This window comes from Sycon ciliatum, chromosome 11 (assembly GCF_964019385.1).
Source record: "Sycon ciliatum chromosome 11, ocSycCili1.1, whole genome shotgun sequence".
Classification (NCBI taxonomy): domain Eukaryota; kingdom Metazoa; phylum Porifera; class Calcarea; order Leucosolenida; family Sycettidae; genus Sycon; species Sycon ciliatum.
Window position 1 is genome coordinate 25,305,298 of NC_088653.1, and position 18,723 is coordinate 25,324,020.

Genomic DNA, 18,723 nt, shown 5'->3' on the forward strand with positions numbered 1-18,723 from the left:
GCTACAAAATGGTGAAGTTCACTATCTGATAGCCTTCCTACTTTATTAACCTTCACTGAAGAGATCTTGATGATCGAAACAGCTGCTGTCTGACAGAGCAAATTTCCAACTGTAGTTTCGCTTTACTGATGGTGTGCTGTGGCAACATTGAGGTCGGCCGAAGAGCACAACGGTGTAATGTGGAATTTGAAAACAATATACTCCATTTCAGATTAAAGAGGGCATGACATGAAAATAGAACAGTGTTGGCGATTGACAAAACTCTTTTTTCTTTTGTGATGTAGAATCTCATCACCATCACCACCTTCCAACATCAAATGGCAGAAGAAAACCTCCAAAGTTTTTTTTTGGGGGGGGGGGAGGGGATAGTTAATCTGACCTACCATAAATTCGGCAAATCCGGCAAAAACGAATCCATTGCAGCTATGTTATCCCCATCGAAGACCACAAGTTGTAAATTTACAGTAGGCAGAAATGTATCTTTCCACTTCCATACAGGTCTCGAACGTGGCACATTTCTAAGCTCAGGTGCCGGATCATCCTACAGTGCCTGTTTGTTTCAATTCAAACTGTTTTCAAGTTTGCTGAACAATACTGTCATAGTCCATGTTCCAATTTTGAGTATCTGCACTGAAGGCTATGATTGCCATGTTCGTCTGCCTACACATCACGTATGGATGAAAAGAGTACTAGGAAAAGACATCGGAGACTCATATGCAAGTGTCAACTCTTCATTCCCAATAATTGGAAACGTATGAAATGGAAATGGAGGTACTGGAAACTCGCAAGGAAATTTTTTGAAATTTAGCTACAGTCTGGACTTAAAGGCATGATTAGAATGAAAAGAGCCAAAACAAGAAAGTGAGGGTCGATTCAAACATGGACCGAGAGCATAAATGCAAAAAGAGTTAAACAGAAGAAGAAGAATGATACATATTGGTACAGACTGGGGCGTTAAAGAGCATTACTTTTCGAGGAGCGTTCTTGAAAGCGAAAAGTGTCTCAGCAAAGGGCAAGCCCAAGGCCCAAAATGCCATAAACACAGGCGAGTTAAGAAGTTAGCACAAACGAAGAGCAGGCAATGGTAATTGATTTCGAGTAGGCATATCATGCTCGAACCAGTCATAATTCACTGGAAGAGGGGTCAAACTGTTCAATGATGAATTAAAAACAAAGCGAACTAGCGGGATATTATTCCGGGTACAATTATATGCACATCCGAAGACACACTGAACGTTTGGGTTCGCAACCTTCGAAGCCCAGATTATGCAAGTAATTCACACGCGGTTTACATGATTTAGCTCACAAGGAAATACGAGTAATATGGTGGCATGAAATCCCGGCAGTGAGACGTTTGGACGACGCGATGTATTAAAGTGAAAACAGTTTCATTAAACACAAGGAAGCAGAGGGTGGTGCGGTGACAAACTGCGATGGCGTGTGAATGTTGAGAGCAAAAGTGTTGAACAGTGGAATGAGCTCCCTTACATGTAAGCTTCAAGGCCTTACAAACTCATAATTGTTCGGGTCTGCAGTCCCCGCGACTCCGTATGCTTCCCTGCTTGTGAGCGTTCTCTCCAATATCTCTGCATCTTCATACGCCATGTTAGGTGTGGCACGTGTTGTACTCTCGGTAACTATCTCCGTTCTGTTAGTGTCCTGTTGTGTTGAGCGACGCTTTCGCTGTACAAACTGTGCGAACAGGAACATAATGAGTGCACCGAGTAGCATGCTTGCTGCCAAGCTTCCAATGAATATTTCTATAGTGATGCCTTGTGTAGCATCTGACATTTGTCCTGATATCTGCGCTGAACACATAGAGAGACAAATGGAGGAACAAATCAAGTACCAAACATGAAATGCGTCCAGATAGTTGCCTCCAGGTATGTTTTAAACCATTCATTAATCAAACATCATCATAATACTCCTTTTTCTTTATTATAAATGTATCCTTGCGTCTCCATCTGAATTCATAATGTTTTTCAAGTGCTATTTTTGTCAATGCTCTGCCCGCCAAAAGTGCCGGTTATAAGGACTTGCTTACTACCTTGTTAATCACCATTGTATTCGACCCAAAGATTAATGGAATGAAAGGCCTAGTCGAACAAATTAGATGGCTTCTGTGCTTCGTGTGCTGATTTGCTTTTCTCCAACCAAAAATCTATTGGATTCATAATAGTAACAAAAAGAAGAAAATAGTTGGTTTCTCCCCACACTGGAGTTCTTCCTTTCCCCGCCAACCTGCATTGACACTTGATGGACTGAGCATACGGAAAATTCATCGAACCTTCCACTTGCCAAACCTGGAAGAAAGCTACACTCGTTGCCCGCTACACAGTGTTTTGGTAAATCATCCCTATCCACGTGAGCTCGAGTAGGCTGAGGAAGATGGTGCATGAGGAGCACGACTTTCATAGCGGTTTTCAAGTCAAACAATAATCAGAGAGTAAGGGTGCAGAGACGTTCCGTTTCTAAAGCGGCAAACACCTCCCGAACTCCTGATGGCTGTCAGGTTTCAAAACTTTTATCCCAATACAATGAAGATGGCAACACAACGAGAACAAAAACGATAACTGACGAAGAGATTCCAACAGAAGAGAATCAGAGCTTTAAGATCAGCGTGAGTCGGTGTCGTTCGTGGATAGGTGGAACAGAGGATCATAGTCTTCTCAAACTTGCTTTTAGGAATCTGTGCGTGATTGCTTTTATGTTTCTTACTAAGTCCACTATGCTCCGTTTTTTACTAAGTACACAACCTACTCGTCAGAGGGCGAGAAGACAACATTTTAACAAACTTCAGTAATACAAAAACAGCAGGGGAGTAGGGGCTGCAAAGCAAGCCAGTGCTGGACAGGCAAGCCAACAACACCAACCTATAGTCTCGGAGTAAACGTGGACTTGCGTATCATAGCCTGAAAGAAGTGGGTGATTTAGTGCGATAAAAGACAAGAAAAGGTGATGGAGAATGGTGGAGGTGAAAGAGAGACAAAGAGAGAGAGAGAAACAGAGAGACACAAAGAGAGACAGAGAAAGGGGAGGAAAAGGAGAGAGAACAAGAAGAAAGAGAGAGAGAGATATTCAAAGGCAGATGGCTCTGAACATGATGCAATACTTGGGGGCTTTGAGCTTCAAGATAGAAAATCTGAACTGCTAGAGTGAGTCCGTGGCCCAAAGCCACTGCCTGCAGCAAAGAGGGTAGTGGACAATCGTTTTGAAGGATTGCAGGCCCTTAGGAGATGGTGGCTTGGTGAAGAGGGAGGATGGCAGCGTGTTACAGGTGTTGATAATGTATGGAACTGCGCGTCTTGGGTGGTTAGGATCACCTGGAGGGAAAATATTTTCCTGTCGGTAGGGGTGTAATGCAGACTGTTCGCATTGTGTTCTGGAAACAGGTGCGGTAAGGTGGACAAGGAGAGGGGGGACTATGGATCTGAGCAGATGAGGACCTGGTTGGCAAAGTAGCTTGTAGACGAAAGTCGGCGCTGCGACCTGTCCGTCGAGCCTCGAGGCTCGGTAGCAAGATTTTGGGTCCTAGGATTTGGTGGGTTCGCTCTCTGTTAAGGTGTTCAAGGTTGGTGGCAGCAACTCCCATGCAGACAAGGGGACCGTGCTAAAACAGGGGGCGGAGGAAGCCGTGTTACACGGCCAGGATGCCATGGCATTCCAGAATGCTAGCAGCTCTACGTAGGAGGCCAAGACATAAGTACGCCCTGGCAGCAACTGTTCGGAGATTCATGGATTCATTGGAGTCAACTATTATGCCGAGTAGTTTCTGGTGTGGCTGCTGTGGGATGACCTCTACTCCAAAGTTTATTGCGAGGATAGGCCAAGGCTATCGGTGGCAGGAGACTGGTAGAAACTGTGACTTCCATGGTTCAAACCCTACATGCCACTTTGTTCACCATACATGTATAAACGCATTGACGGAAGCTTGGAGACTGTCAGCTTGGTGGAGGGCGTCCTCGCGTGTTTCGAGGCATGCTCATACAGACATGATCCCCCGTGCGAATGAGTAGGTGAGAGCCAATGTGGGACACGAGGGAAATCAAATAGCGTCATTGTTACGTACCTGTTGTCCTGGTTTTCTTGTGCAGCGCACAAGCACAGGCCACCAGGAACCATGAGCAGTTGTGTGCATGTGGTTGGAGATTGGGAGACAACCGCAGATGGCGTAATGGGCGATACCAGCCAGACAAAGCTTAAGCTGAACAACAGCGCTGTGGCGGCCTGGTTGACGCCAGATAGAGGGACATTACTCATTGTGCAAGATTGCTCCAGTGGTTGTCACCTTTCACTGCTGTCATTTGCACTTTAAGATGTGCGCCATGATGCAGTTATGTACGCTTTGCACTGCCGTCAGTCGCATTTTTTAAATTTGCTCCATGATGCAGCCATTCACACTTTGCATTGTGCGTATAATTATAAAAGAGTATTGATCCAGATGTACTCATTATTGCTTTCTAATGGTTAGTTCGTGCGTGAAACACTTTTCCGTCCTCTTATTGAGAACAGTACTATGATAGTGATAGTATATTGATATGGAGCAAAGGCAATGAATACAACTACATTAAATTTTGCAAAGAACCTACAGCAAGGGTTACAACTGCTGCTTGAAGAAAAAATTGATCAACTGAAATAACTAAAAAGAGGTTCATCGCACTTCATCATTGCTTCCTCATCAAATGCGCTTTACGTCAAGCCTTACGTCGAGTTAAATTGATAATATTGAACATTCCCTTTCTGTACTTACCAAAGCAACCAAAGGTACCATTTAGACACGTGCAGGTAAAACCGGGTGTGTAGTTGATGCAATTGTCTACACAAACTTTCTTTTCCAGTTCACACTCGTTGATGTCTGTAACAACACATTACAGGAGTTTCCACTAAACCTTTTATAAACCAATACCTGATCGAGAGATATCCTTGCACATCTTGTATTGCACGAGCCGTTTTTTTTTATGGCGCACAGCTTACGTGATAGCCCTTTCCCAAAGATGCTCGCAGCTTTTTCGCAACTGTTTTGTTGTTTTGGAAGAAATCGCAACTTTCGCAACTTTGAAACTTGGATGTTGAGCCATAACTAAATATAGAAAGTAAAAGGAAATAATATATTATGGGCCAGTGCATGCAATACCGTGTCCAAGGGCAAATTTTCCGAAATTTTTTTCTTTCTTGAAAATCAATCACAGGGGTCTAGAGAACACCTCTGTGGAAGATAAAGTTGGATATCACATTTGAAAGTACATAGAGACCATGATTTCTATGGCATTGTCCGACATAGAATATGCCGTGTATAATGCATTATCTACAGTGTCGCTGAAAGCAGCAACAGTTTTGCGTATCAGCCTTTAGTATTGGCCAAGAGATTCAATGAAGGCTGCCTTGTTTTCCAGTCAAAACCGGGCAACATTGTCCAGCAAGTTCTTGCGGCGTTGAGCTAACAAGAACTCGCATTCTTTTTGTGCAAAGACAACATGGTCACAAATTGGTTCCGTTGCAGAATTCTTTTCTACCTATGCACGAGGAGAACAAATATCGTCCCGGAGCAGCTCACACTTGTTGCACGCGTCCATCCGTCGCGTCATGAACTCAATGGACTTGCACTCCTTAGTCCACAGATACGAAAATTTAACGAGTAACCCAGGGTTTGCGCTGCACTAGACTGCTCAACATGTTCCGAAAGGACAAACTTGTAGGCGACAGATGTAGGTAAGTTTAAGGGAGATTCCTCACCTCTCCCTCTTGGTGCTGCAGGCAAAGGGAGACTGAACACTAAGCTGTAGTTCAGAATAAACTGCTGCGCTCTGTGTCCCACTTCAGCACTAAATTTATTCCAAGGCACATTGTCAGATTTCCATGTGCACCAGGATGACAGCTATCGTTCTCCTTGTCCACTTGCACACAGTAATGTTCTGCCAACCACATGGAGCTGCATAAACGCGGTTCCACAAACGATGTATCCCATCAGAGTTTATCCAAACGTGATGCGCGTCCGTTCCTTTGCGGAAGCTGTCGACTGATGCACGACAGTCGACAGGATCGTCATGCGTGCAGCGCAGCCAGCACACCGATATAAAAAATGCCGAAGTCCTTCGATTTCATCGCCGAAATTTAGTCGTTGGAATGGAGGATTGCGCTCGACGTGAAGCTGCTGAAATGGTAGTTCCGAACGCAGCCATCAAGAATCAGTGAGTCCACAGCGGCAATCCTCTGAAGCGCATCCTGCTCATCGTCGCTTGCAGAGTCCACAGAATCTCCGCCTACTTCATCCGCTCTCGACTCGCTTTCAACCTCAACGCAGGAGTCTTTCACTCCCGGACGCTTAGCTGGGGCTTCGTCAGAGTCACTGTGAGCAGTACAGCTGCTAGTTGCCGACTGTTCCGACTCACGACTCGCCAAATAAATTGTCGTAATCCTCCTCGATAGTAAACCTTGCGGATCTCTTCGGACGCACTAATTCGCGAACCCGCGAATCCGCGAATCCGCGATTATCAAAGGGCACAATGCTGCAAAACTTCGCTCGCGACCGCCAGTTGTGCCATGCAATTGTCGGGTCAAGGCGTCGTGCCCCCTTACCGGCGACTGCCAGTCTTCCGACGTCGTGTACGAGGCGCATGTAGCATCCAACGAAGTTAAGACCTACGTCGGCATGACAGCTGCTACATTCAAGCAGCGCTACAACAAACACACTTCGGATTTCGGCCATGAAAAGTACGCCGCATCGACTAAGTTGTCCAAGCACATCTTGGATCTGAAAAACGAGAACCGCGGATTCGACATCAGATGGGAGATCAAGGATAGAGCACCTTCATACTGTAACATCAGCATGAAGTGTGGCCTATGCTAAACCGAAAAGTTCCACATCCTGAAAGCTTCAAAAGCTACCTCCCTAAACAAGAGAAGTGAGCTGGTATCTAAATGCCCTCACCAGCGCAAGTTTCTGCTGGCCACCCCATAACATAGACAGCTACGACCGCTGCGGGTTTTTTGACGCGTGATTGCAGGAGTTTGTGTGCGCTTAGATTTGTCATACGAACGCAGATGCCTATGTATGAGTGTGGACATGTGTCTATAGGTGTGTGTACATGCGTGTGTGCGTGTGTTTGTGCGTGTGCGAGTTAGGGTGTTGTGGGTGGACTGGTGTCTGTGTGTGCGTGCGCCCGTGTGCAAGTTAGGGTGTTGTGAGTGGGTGTATGTGTGTGTGTGTGTGTGTGTTAGTGTGTGCGTGCATGTGTGTATGTGTGTGGGTGTTACTATGTGGGTGCGTGTTAGTATGTGTGTGTGTGGTGTGTGAGCGAGATTAAGCGCGTACTTGTTAGTGCTAGACCTGCGACTACTGCATCTGCCTCTGAAATAGCCTGTCCCTGTATACATTCACGCGATTACTCCTCTCGCTATCGTGTTATCACACCTCTCTCCAATTAGGTATACCAGCGCTGCCTCCTATTCCATTATCGTTGTCTGATGATTGGTTCAGCCATGAAACTCTGAGTCACAAACGAACAAATTTCCCAAGGTTTTCATGGTGTGCCTTTGTGTACGCCGCTCTGCCTGAATCAGGCATTGAGCACTCTTGCAGAACCAAATCATAGTGCCTCTGTATTATTACTTTTCGTTTGTCACACCTCTGAAAGGCAGCTTAAGCACTGTAACCATCGGCCTTCCAACTTGGAACGTTCATGGATATTAGTGATAATTCCGAAGAGGGGAAGACGAGCGCCATCGAGTCGGGCACAAGCTACATTCCATGGCTTCATGGAATGTTGGCCTGGCATGATGACGGGACGGCAAGACCAGACAGAACAGTCAAATCACAACTCCATAACGCAAAGCTACAACCACCCAACTTGTGAGGCTCAATATTATCCGAGATGAAAATGTGAAGGGGAAGATTCGCGAGGCCGAATTGTACCGAACCGAACGCCAGTATCCTACAGTACTGTACTTAGTTGATGACAATGATGGAATAACAAATTGCAATAACATGTATAGTATCACGTTGGAATTTGCAGTAATATCCTTGAACCTTCCAAGTTGAAAGGCTGTTGGTTAGCGTTATCAAGCAGTGCTTAAGAATTTTGAAATTTTCAATCGGCTCTCAAAGGGTTAAGCTGACTTTCATGCCGTGAAATGTATTAGTACTCCTTGTCAGGTTTATATTAGACGGTGCACGTCTGACTGTTCAAAATCTTCTTTAGTTGGTGGACACGTTTGCATAACTTAAGACCACAAATTCCGTGTTAAAATTTTTCTTTGGCTCACCATCTGAGTTCATTAATGCACACCAAAGGAACTGTTATGAACAATCCGGCAAAACGATCGTCGTGTGATGCTACGCATGTTATTGCAATTATGGAGTGCATGGGTCCAAGACACATAACATGCGGCACGTCCATGTGCAAGTACTCACTCACCCTGACAATGTGGAAGTTCACTCCAATTTCCTTGGGGCCGACATTTAGCTGTGACTGGTCCGAGTTTGTTGCTGTATCCATTGCGACACTTCACCGTGATAATGTGACCAACAGGACTTCTCTCAATGTAACTGGCTGTTGACTGGTTCACAGCTTCGCAATGAGTTACTGTTGGAATTAAGAAAGAGAATGTTTTGTGTTGGAGGTAAGAAAATCATTGAACCTCCAAGCATTTTGCTGGTGCAAGGAAAGATTTGAACACACCAGAGTGGGCACATGTCACAAACCACGCATCCCGCATGCAACACGCTATGTAAATGCTAGAATGATAACGTTATTTTCTTTGGGAAACGGCTTGGCTTTCCCAATGGATTGGTCATCGGTATTATAACATCGAATTCCAATAATGATATTGGGGATATCAGGTCACGTTTACCATTTTGTAGCCATATACCAGGTCATGGTGAACCTGTCAGAAACATTATAGACTGCGTCACGGTCAGGATGTCAGGCATGAATCACGTCACAGATGCCAGGTCCTATGGTGGCTTCATCACAAGATCGGAACACCATCCTGTCATTGCCGACTTTTATTCTGCTTCGCAAACTGACCTCTGCTTCAACCACTATCTCCTCACACCTACCGAAACATCCAGCACCAAATTCCAACCCCTGTTCTCGGACAGCCTACCGGAGTGTCCAATGTGCAAAGCCCGAAGCAGACGGAATCGGTATGGAATGACTTTGTGTCGGTTATACATAGCTCAGCATCCTAGTGATTCGGTGAAGTACAGGCATCATCGCGTACAATACATAGATCTAATCCAACTATGGCTGACCTTTCAAGGCAACAGAAGGACCTGCATTCTAGAATCCATGCTAAATCTGTGGAGGAGTTCCGGGTTAGGCTCTGGAAAGAGCGCTCAGAGATACTACATCACATTCGGTCTATTTTACGACCAGAGGGTGACCAATTTGGGCAGGACAACCCCAACTCTGTCGACTCGGTACGGCCCGACCCTCTTTCCTACTACAGTGCCAAACGTCAGCTTTAGCAACTCAAATCTGAAATAAAACAGTCTTCTAGTCATCTGAAGGATGACAGTGGCAGCATGATGTCAGGCAACGACTGGAATTCGAATAAATTTACGGAGTACTAGTCCTATTTTAAAAGTTTTGACTTCACGGAGTTCATATCTGGCTTGCAGGTGTTGAGTTTCGGAGAGAAAAAGAGGAATACTATTCCTCTATAATTTATCGCTCCGCCCTACCAGAGTCGTTGTCGTCGCAGCTTCCCAGCAGTGTGCCCGTCACCAGCTTTGATCCTGCCGAAGTCTCCAAAGCAATACAGAAACAACTATCCAGTGGAGCAGTGCGTATTGATGGTGTCATTGCCGACCTGTTGAAAACAGGTGGCGAAGTGCTTTCCGGTTGGCTTTCTGCTTTCTTTAATACAATAAAACATATCGGCCACTGTCTTGATGACTTGCGGGGTGGGATTGTAGTTCCTTTGTTCAAGCCGAACGAGCCTGCTGGGGTCCCGAAGAGTTACAGGCAGGTGGTGTTACTACCAGTTGTCCGGAACGTTTTAACTTTCATCCTTACCGCTCGGTGCACCCGAGCCATACAGTCATAATGTAAGACAGTCCCAACCTTGTTCCCAGCCATATTTTACGCCTCCCTGAAGTAACTCCAGCGCAGGTGAGCATGACAGCGTATTTCCAGCGACAGAATCGGGGCTGGCTCGGACACCCGCGCATCAACCTACTAGTGGTGCTAGACAACGAATTAGCCAAGGCAACGTCCATGCGTCTCCGGAGTCTAAAGGACCTGGAGATACTGCGATTGGTGGCTTGCAACAGGCAATCATTTAACCATAACATATCGCACAGGTCACATTGTAGAGTGCAGATCACCTAGTGCTTTCAACAACAATTGTACTTTCACATCATGGGAATTTGGTATAAACCCACACCCGTCAGTGTTGAATATTCGATATTAGCGTGGATTTCCCAAACAATATATTTTTATTTTTGTTATTCTCTCCCATGCCGTTGTACATAAGCGGCTTGCCGTGTATACGTCAATACTACGTCAATACTACATTCCACAGCTGATGATGTCTGAATCACCAGAATGCTGTGTGAACAAGCCCTACTTGGCAGTTGGTCGTACTCTGGCGCTTTACTCGATTTCAGTTGTGTTTTTGAACCAACATACGAGAAACTACTCGGAGCAGAATGGCCGAGGCTATCATTGACACTTCCATTGTCACAAACTTAATCTCCAACCCAACTGGTAGAGTCGAGCTCAACATGCAGCTCAGCACCAAGATCGGAGTTGTGCAGGGAACCCCCTCTTCCACTCATGTAAAAAATGTGTGCTGAAGGCGCCATGAGGAAGATTGACGAACAGTACCCACCGAACTCGGCGCTTCCTTGCCCTTTCTCGCAATACGCTGATGACACCACGCTACATGCTGCAAATGCCAACTCGAAAACTTTACAAACTATCGTCAAATCGTGTGAATCCATTTTCGCTGAAGAGAACCTCGCAATACGCTGATGACACCACGCTACATGCTGCAAATGCCAACTCGAAAACTTTACAAACTATCGTCAAATCGTGTGAATCCATTTTCGCTGAAGAGAACCTCCGTTTGAACGTTGATAAAATTGAGTATTTTGAAATGTCAAAAGATACTTGAAATGCATCACACTCCTTGGGTCAAGACTTGGAGCAGCGCAAGACGTATAACAGAGAAACAGTGCAGCTAACCGTGCATTTTGAACCATCGTGTGGAAGCGAGATTCACTTGTGTCTCGTTTCTGCATGTTCAAATGTCTAATCACGTCCATTCTAACTTAGAAGTTGCAACCTCGGCGGCCGTATTCATGAAGTTGATGGCTCCAATGAGGAACACACGCTTCTTGCCGACACTTGACACTTAACTGACTCACGACTGCCATCTGCCGCACATGAGGAGCACGTCGCACTTTCCACTCGGCAAATCTACTAGAAACACCACTCCATGCTCAACACACAGTGTTTCGGGGAATTCACCCCTCATGAGTAGAGCTTGAGTAAGCTGAGGTAGATTGTGCCTGTAAAGCGCCACTTATATATTGCTCTCCAGGCCAAACCATCACCAGGGATACAAACTGACGGCTTCGTTTCCAGCGCGACAAACACCTCGTCAAGCCCCGGGTAGCAGCTGAGTCAGAGTCGCTCCTACTTCTATTTGAAGAGAACGTCGACTTCAATGGCTTGGCAACGCTGTCAGACAAAGCCTTAACTCTCCATCATACCAGGCACTGATGTTAGCCGCCGCCATCAAGAAGCCACGCTTCTGCCCCCCCCCTCCCCCATGCGTGGGATCGACACTGTCCGAAAGGATCTCAAGAGTGTCGAACTTACCATCAACAACGCCCAGACCCAAACTCAGGACCGTAAACATATTCGAAATTGTATGTTATGAGGATTATTATTATTATTATACGCACGTCCGCGTTTACGTCAACAGTAAGTCCACGTATTCGCATGTGCCAGAAGGCAGGCAGAGTGGGCAGGGAGGAAAACAAAAATAAATATTAAAAAGTAAAAATTAAATGTAAGACAGCAGGCGATAGGCACATAACTCATGTTCGATGATAGGTGCTCAATGCACGGGATCTATTCGAAAGATCAAAAAATAAAACAAGAATAAGTGTCAACGACGATAGGTTTGTAACTCATGGTCGATGGTAAGTGCTAAATGCACGGGATCTGTACAATGCCTCTGTCCCATCCGTTAGTTACTGCGTACATCCTGGCACAGCTCGCGCCACGCAGGCCTGTCAGCGGCGATGGCCCGCAGGTGCTCCAGGTCTGCCAAGTTCCTCAGACTCCACAGTCCTGCTGATTCTAGGTCCGCGGATAGTGTGGACACGATGGTTGTCCGTGGCCGCCCTCGCCATACCTTGTCCGCACAGGTGAAGTAACTCCGCATAGCGAAGGCGGCAGGCGTGTCTTGAGGGAGTCTGAGGATATTCCCGAACAGGCCCCATCTGGATCGCCGCATGAGGGCACTGATGGGCTCTGCGTGGCATCTGCCGTACAGGGCTTTGTTTGGAATCACCTGCGGCCAGCGGATACCCAGGAGACTCCGAAGTTGTCTTCTATGGAATGTGTCAAGACGCTCCCATGCTGAAGCCGTCAGTCCCCAGGTGCCTCCATTGTACGTTAGCACAGGGATGATAAACGCGTTGTAAAGCCTTAGCCGTAGACTTTTGCTGATGATCGATCGACGACACCATACCGTGAATAGTGCTCTGAAGGCTGCCGTTGCTAATTGTTTCCTTCGTGCAACATCTTCCTCGTCGCCGAGGAGTGATCCGAGTTTTTTGTTTTCCGCCATAATTCAGCCAGGCGGTCTCCTTCCCGGCGCAATGTTGTTTTTTCTGTTTTATCTTCGTTGACCTTTAGGTGCCAGTCTCCAAGGATAGTGATGATATACGGTTCGATGCTCTCCAGCCAGGGTCTGGATTGGCTGATGAAATCAGTGTCATCGGCATAAATCACTTCTGGTGGTAGAGCCATGTCGCGCATTGGCCTGGGCGGAATCGATGCTCTGATCTCCCTCAAGGCTGATTCCAGGTAGATCACAAATACTACAGGAGAGAGAGAGTCACCTTGGGGGGTTCCGATGGTGAACTTGAAATCAGGTGAAACTTCCTTTCCAAGACGGACAGATATGGTTGTGTTTGAACAGCAATATCCGTACCAGTCGGATGTCATCCTCCGTGGCGATCGCTCTCATGGTACTCAGCAGCTTCTCTCTTTTCCGTGAATCTCTATTACGCTCTGGTACTTCTGGGCAATTGCAGCCATCCACCGGTGTGCCCAGACGGCATCCGCCGTCGACCTTCCGGGTCTGAATCCACTGTGTGTAGGGCTAAGGTACTGCCGGTTCACTGCCGGTTGGATGCGTCTGAGGGTCAATAACGATACAGCCTTCCTGACGGAATCCAGCAGAGTGATTGGGCGCAAATTACTGGCCGGTCCCCTCTTCTTGTTGGGCTACTGCAGTGGGATTAGGGTGCCTGCTCCTAGATCTACAGGGCTATGGAGTTCGAACATGCGGTTGAGGCAGAGAGCGATCCTGGCTGCTAGTTCGGCGCCACCATACTTCACCAACTCAGCATTCACCCCATCCGGGCCTGGTGCTCTGCCATTGTTGAGCCGCCCGATGCACGTTTCTAGTTCTGCTGCTGTTATTGGACGCTGCAGAGGCCTCGACTTTCCCTCAAACGGGTCAATAGGCTTCTCACTGTTGCGATTGAATTGCGTGCTGAAGTGCGTTCTGATGATATTCAGGGTTTCTTCGGCATTTCCAACTATTCTTCCCTGGGATTCCTCGACCACCACTTTCTGTGCTTGCTTTCTTGTCATAACTGTCACAGCTTTAAACATTCTGGCACCATCTTTCAATCTCTCCACTTCCTCTGCCATCGAGTTCAATCTCCTCTCGTTGCTCTCTTTGCATCGCCGCCTGATGTCATGTTGAATGATGTTGCGTTGAATTTTGCGGCTTTTTCTCGTGCCCCACAACGCTGCTCGCAACCGTACTGATAGTGTTGATAATTTTTTCATAAGTTTTTTGACAGGATGTTTCCTTATCCAGTGACCGCAAAGACTCCGTGACTGCCTCCTGGTACTGACATTGAACCTCCTTGCTCTCTGCAAGTTTCTTGACGTTGATCTTGTCCGCCGAGGCGGAGGGTGCTGAGGTTGGTCCTGTCACTGTTCGTTGTCTGCCATGGAGCACTCCATATAGTCTGGAGAGGTCCAACACAGCAACAACTAGTCGGTGATCAGTGGTAAGTTCAATTCCAGCATAACTTCTGCTATTCCTCAAGAGCCTTTTTGAGACAGGCGACACAGTACATAATCTATCTGGTTGTAGACCGGTACAACCTTCTGTGTTTGGCTATCCTTCCGCCACCCGGTCCAGGTAGTAATGTGGCGTGCTGGATGCTGAAATGATGTGTTGGCCAAGAATAGGTTGTTACATTCACAACAATCCAGGAGCAGCTGGCCGGCTATATTCCGCTTTCCCCTGCCGCGAATGCCGATCGTAGTTTCTCTTGCTTTGCTATTATTACGTAGAATGAAGTTGAAGACACCACTGCAGCTGTACTTATGGTTGATAAATATGGTGGTAAAGACACACCTGGCAATATGGCGGTAAACACACGCCTGCCCACACACGCTCTCTAGGCTGCAAAGTTGTGGCACAGAGCTCTCCTTCTCACCACCACCACCATCAGTTCGTACCTGGCGCCTGGTCGATGCATGGCTGGCGGTATCCGGCATAGCAGGCTGGTACATCAAGTAGCGCATGGCACATAGATGATGACACAGCAACGACATAGCTCGATTGCGACGTACGTTTCGTCCCCGCTGTACTCATCAGGCAATCTTCTTCTTGGATGTCTTCATACGGAGACTTACCACCATATTTATCAACCATAAGTACAGCTGCAGTGGTGTCTTCAACTTCATTCTCCCGAGTCAAGCTCCGTATGAAGACATCCAAGAAGAAGATTGCCTGATGAGTCCAGCGGGGACGAAACGTACGTCGCAATCGAGCTATGTCGTTGCTGTGTCATCATCTATGTGCCATGCGCTACTTGATGTACCAGCCTGCTATGCCGGATACCGCCAGCCATGCATCGACCAGGCGCCAGGTGCGAACTGATGGTGGTGGTGGTGAGAAGGGGAGCTCTGTACCAGAACTTTGTAGCCTAGAGAGCGTGTGTGGGCAGGCGTGTGTTTACCGCCATATTGCCAGGTGTGTCTTTACCACCATATTTATCAACCATAAGTACAGCTGCAGTGGTGTCTTCAACTTAATTCTCCCGAGTCAAGCTCCGTATGAAGACATCCAAGAAGAAGATTGCCAGATGAGTCCAGCGGGGACGAAACGTACGTCGCAATCGAGCTATGTCGTTGTTGTGTCATCATCTATGTGCCATGCGCTACTTGATGTACCAGCCTGCTGTGCAGGATACCGCCAGCCATGCATCGACCAGGCGCCAGGTGCGAACTGATGGTAGTGGTGGGGAGAAGGAGAGCTCTGTGCCAGAACTTTGCTATTATTACAGTATTAATATTCAAGCCGGTATCACTCTGCGGAGTATCATATAATTATATTAACCTCACCAAAGCATCCTGCCGTTTCATTGAAACAAGTGCATACATATCCAGGTTGAGTGTTTGTACATTATATCTAAGCAGTTGTGCTCTCCAGTTATGCATTCATTGGGCGCTTTCGATTACACGCATTTCGGTCAATTCTAGAATATTAGGTATTGTTGATGCACAGTTTGATTACATAAAAAGTGACAAATTCCGTCGTTAGAATTGATTTTATCCAACTCCGTCAAATCCGTCAATTCTGAAGAGAGGGCGGAATTTCTCCAATTGTACAGTCGGTGTGTTACCGGTCTGGTCATGACCAAGCGCGCCAAAAGCCTCCCTGGCCAGCGTGTGAGCGATGCTGGGTCCATGTGCGCGCGAGGGTGTATGTGGTCTCTTTTACGATTCGTCAATTTTGTTTGTGACATGACATGAATAAAATGCGTTGTGAATTCCAGTCGTTCGTTTACAAGGCCGGAATCCGCTCATTCGGGTCATTCCAGAATTTAAGAAAACCAGTTCCAGAATTGTGTAAACGTGTAATCGAAAGCGCTCATAGATGTGTAAGGGTACATACAATTGAGAAGTAAATAAAATGGGGACAAGGAGACAATCACTTTCAATCGTATTAGTAAGGCCTGCCTAGAATTTCTTGTTGAGACAGTATTCTCTGATGACTGTCTCAAGAAAATCGATGCAATGGGATCAGTGCTACCCTACACACACACAGCACACAGCACACACACACACACACGCACACACACACACACACACACACACACTGACACACACACGCACACAACACACACACCATGTAACACACACCATGTGCCAAACACACACGCACGCACAGAACACACACACACACAAACACATCACTCTGAAACTATTAATTTTTGAAGCTGCATTTTGTAAGAGATCCATCAGTCTTGGTGCGGCATAAGCTAAACCAGTAACCGTCTGAAGTACACCTGAAAGCATGGTCTCTAGTGGCGGTCTCATACATAATTGAAAAATGACAGTGAAGGCAGCGCTCATCACCTTTCTCTGAACAACACAGAATTTTCTATGGCACATTTCACAACAAATCTATGTCAGAGTGGACTCGGATGGGAAGCCAAGGATAAGTGTATAATTCTTTGTGCCATCTTCAATAGGTCCGTCAAATACAGTAGTAGTAGGTTTTTCATTTTGACCCGACGAGACCATACGATGCTTGCAGATCACAGCACGAACAGTTCACCAGCCACACTCCACGAAAGCAAGTAGTAGTACTCCTGACAAGTCTTGTTTCGTTCCATAGAGAGTGGAGTGTGGCTGGTGAACTGTTCGTGCTGTGATCTGCAAGCGTCGTATGGTCTCGTCGGGTCAAAATGAAAAACCTACTACGACTGATAAATGTATAGAACAGAATAGAACCAAGGAACTAGATATTTCGCTGTGATGTCCACTAACACCATCAGTTACAAAACACTTAGTCCATGCGATAATATTGCGAGACACTGACCGAAGGTAAAACTAGTAATAGTTATAGCACATTAGAGCTTCCGGTAATGGAACACAAGCCACCACTTCAAACGCGCTCCAGGGGCTTCCAAAGAGCCCGCAGATCCCAAGCTATTCATTGATTCATGTCAAGCAGCACGTACATGCACGCTGCGATGGCATGTAACATGCGTACGCCGGAACGCAACCTAAACTCGCCAGCCAACCAGCCATATGCGGCTGCAGCACACATCGGAGCTTTAACCCGTAACGCATACACCATACTTAGAGCTGACCACATTGCTATAATACTACTTCATATTTGCTTTGCTTGGGTCGTGATAAGAACACTGGTTTGTTTCTTTCGCACCCACCCACCTCTTCCCATCTATGAATAATATTGATATCCTTGATTCAACACAGGTATCATAATTCATAAAAATTTAATATGAAAATAAATAGGAGTGCTGGGCCAGCTATCTCCTCTCATCTGGCAATTATCACAGTCTTCTGCCATCGCATTCATACTTCAACACTCCTGCCTCCTAATGGGCATTGCACTTCGCGCGTGGGCCGTCCACACTCCGTCAATTTCAAGGGCGCCCTTCTCATGGGCTGCACTTTGTGCGTGGACATACATATACACTGTCAGGCAGGCCGTCCACACTCCGCCCAGTTCATGGGTGTCCATTTCATGGGCTGCACATCGTGCGTGGACTATTCAACATGCTAGATTCGGTTGCCCAGCACTCTATGAATCCTCCATATGATTTGTGCTCTCCTCTGGTCTGTAATAGCGAGTGCATGCGTGTTAATGATAATTATAACATAGGAGGGGAAGGTATAAATTATATAACTTAGAACCTTCAAAGTTGGAAGGCTGTTGAAGTGCGCATCCAAGCTGTGCTAAAGCTGATAGCCAGTTAGTTGTAGAACGTCAGTACCGTCGGTCAGTGTTGTGGAATGTTATGGGATGAGCTGATTGTTTAGTGATGGTGTTAGTGGCTATTATAGCCTAACTTGTACTCAATCTTCGGACAGCATGCTGTTTCGTTCTTTGTGAACTCTTCATCGCAGCACAGAGAAAGTAGCGTGACTTGTATAAACTTATGTTACGTTGTTTAAAATACATCACGGCACTTACGCGCGCACTTGCTCCCTGTCCAAGTGTAGTTAGTTGGACAAACGCAGTTGACGGCGAGTGTTCCCATCATGTGATTACAGGCTACAACTTTATTGTCACCGGCACACCTAATGCTGCAATCTGCAATGGAATTACAACGGAATGGGAGTACGCAGTGTGCTAATTAACGGTATCGTGTGAACTACCATTGTGAATCTTGGACTAAAACCCTTATCGTACAAGGTAGATTTATTGCCATAACTTCCACGCGCAAGTCATTGCGTCTGACAGGGATACTCAGCTTGACGTTTTTGAACCATAGTTGTGTTTCCTCGATTTAGGTTTAGTATTTGACATTCAGGAAATATATCATCATCATCAACTGCTGTTCTCTCGACAGTACTGTACACAAATGTTAAGTTGTGCCAGAGCGCCAGGACCTTCACAGAAAAACCATTTCCTTTAGAACTCCTTTTTGGGTTGCCATTTTATCAAATTTAATCTTCATTTTTTTGGAAGTCT

At 46.4% G+C, this 18,723-nt stretch overlaps 1 protein-coding gene across 1 annotated transcript; it reads right to left on the minus strand.

The window, feature by feature from the left end:
- Window positions 1–750: 750 nt before the first annotated feature.
- Window positions 751–18,336, minus strand: LOC135827610 (uncharacterized). The gene is made up of 4 exons (XM_065340077.1): window positions 18,223–18,336; window positions 8,415–8,582; window positions 4,751–4,855; window positions 751–1,808 (listed from the first exon to the last, which is right to left on the minus strand). Exons 1-4 carry the CDS (start codon window positions 18,290–18,292, stop codon window positions 1,498–1,500), a joined length of 654 nt encoding a protein of 217 aa, XP_065196149.1. The 5' UTR covers window positions 18,293–18,336; the 3' UTR covers window positions 751–1,497.
- Between the last annotated feature and the right edge of the window lie 387 nt (window positions 18,337–18,723).

Excerpts from the sequence above, each read along its gene's own strand:
- LOC135827610 (XM_065340077.1), bottom strand. The coding sequence starts at position 18,292 with ATGATGGGAACACTCGCCGTCAACTGCGTTTGTCCAACTAACTACACT. Across the intron at positions 8,583-18,222 it reads GACAGGGAGCAAGTGCGCGC|TAACTCATTGCGAAGCTGTG; the intron begins GTAAGTGCCGTG and ends TAATTCCAACAG. Across the intron at positions 1,809-4,750 it reads TGGTACCTTTGGTTGCTTTG|CGCAGATATCAGGACAAATG; the intron begins GTAAGTACAGAA and ends CTATGTGTTCAG.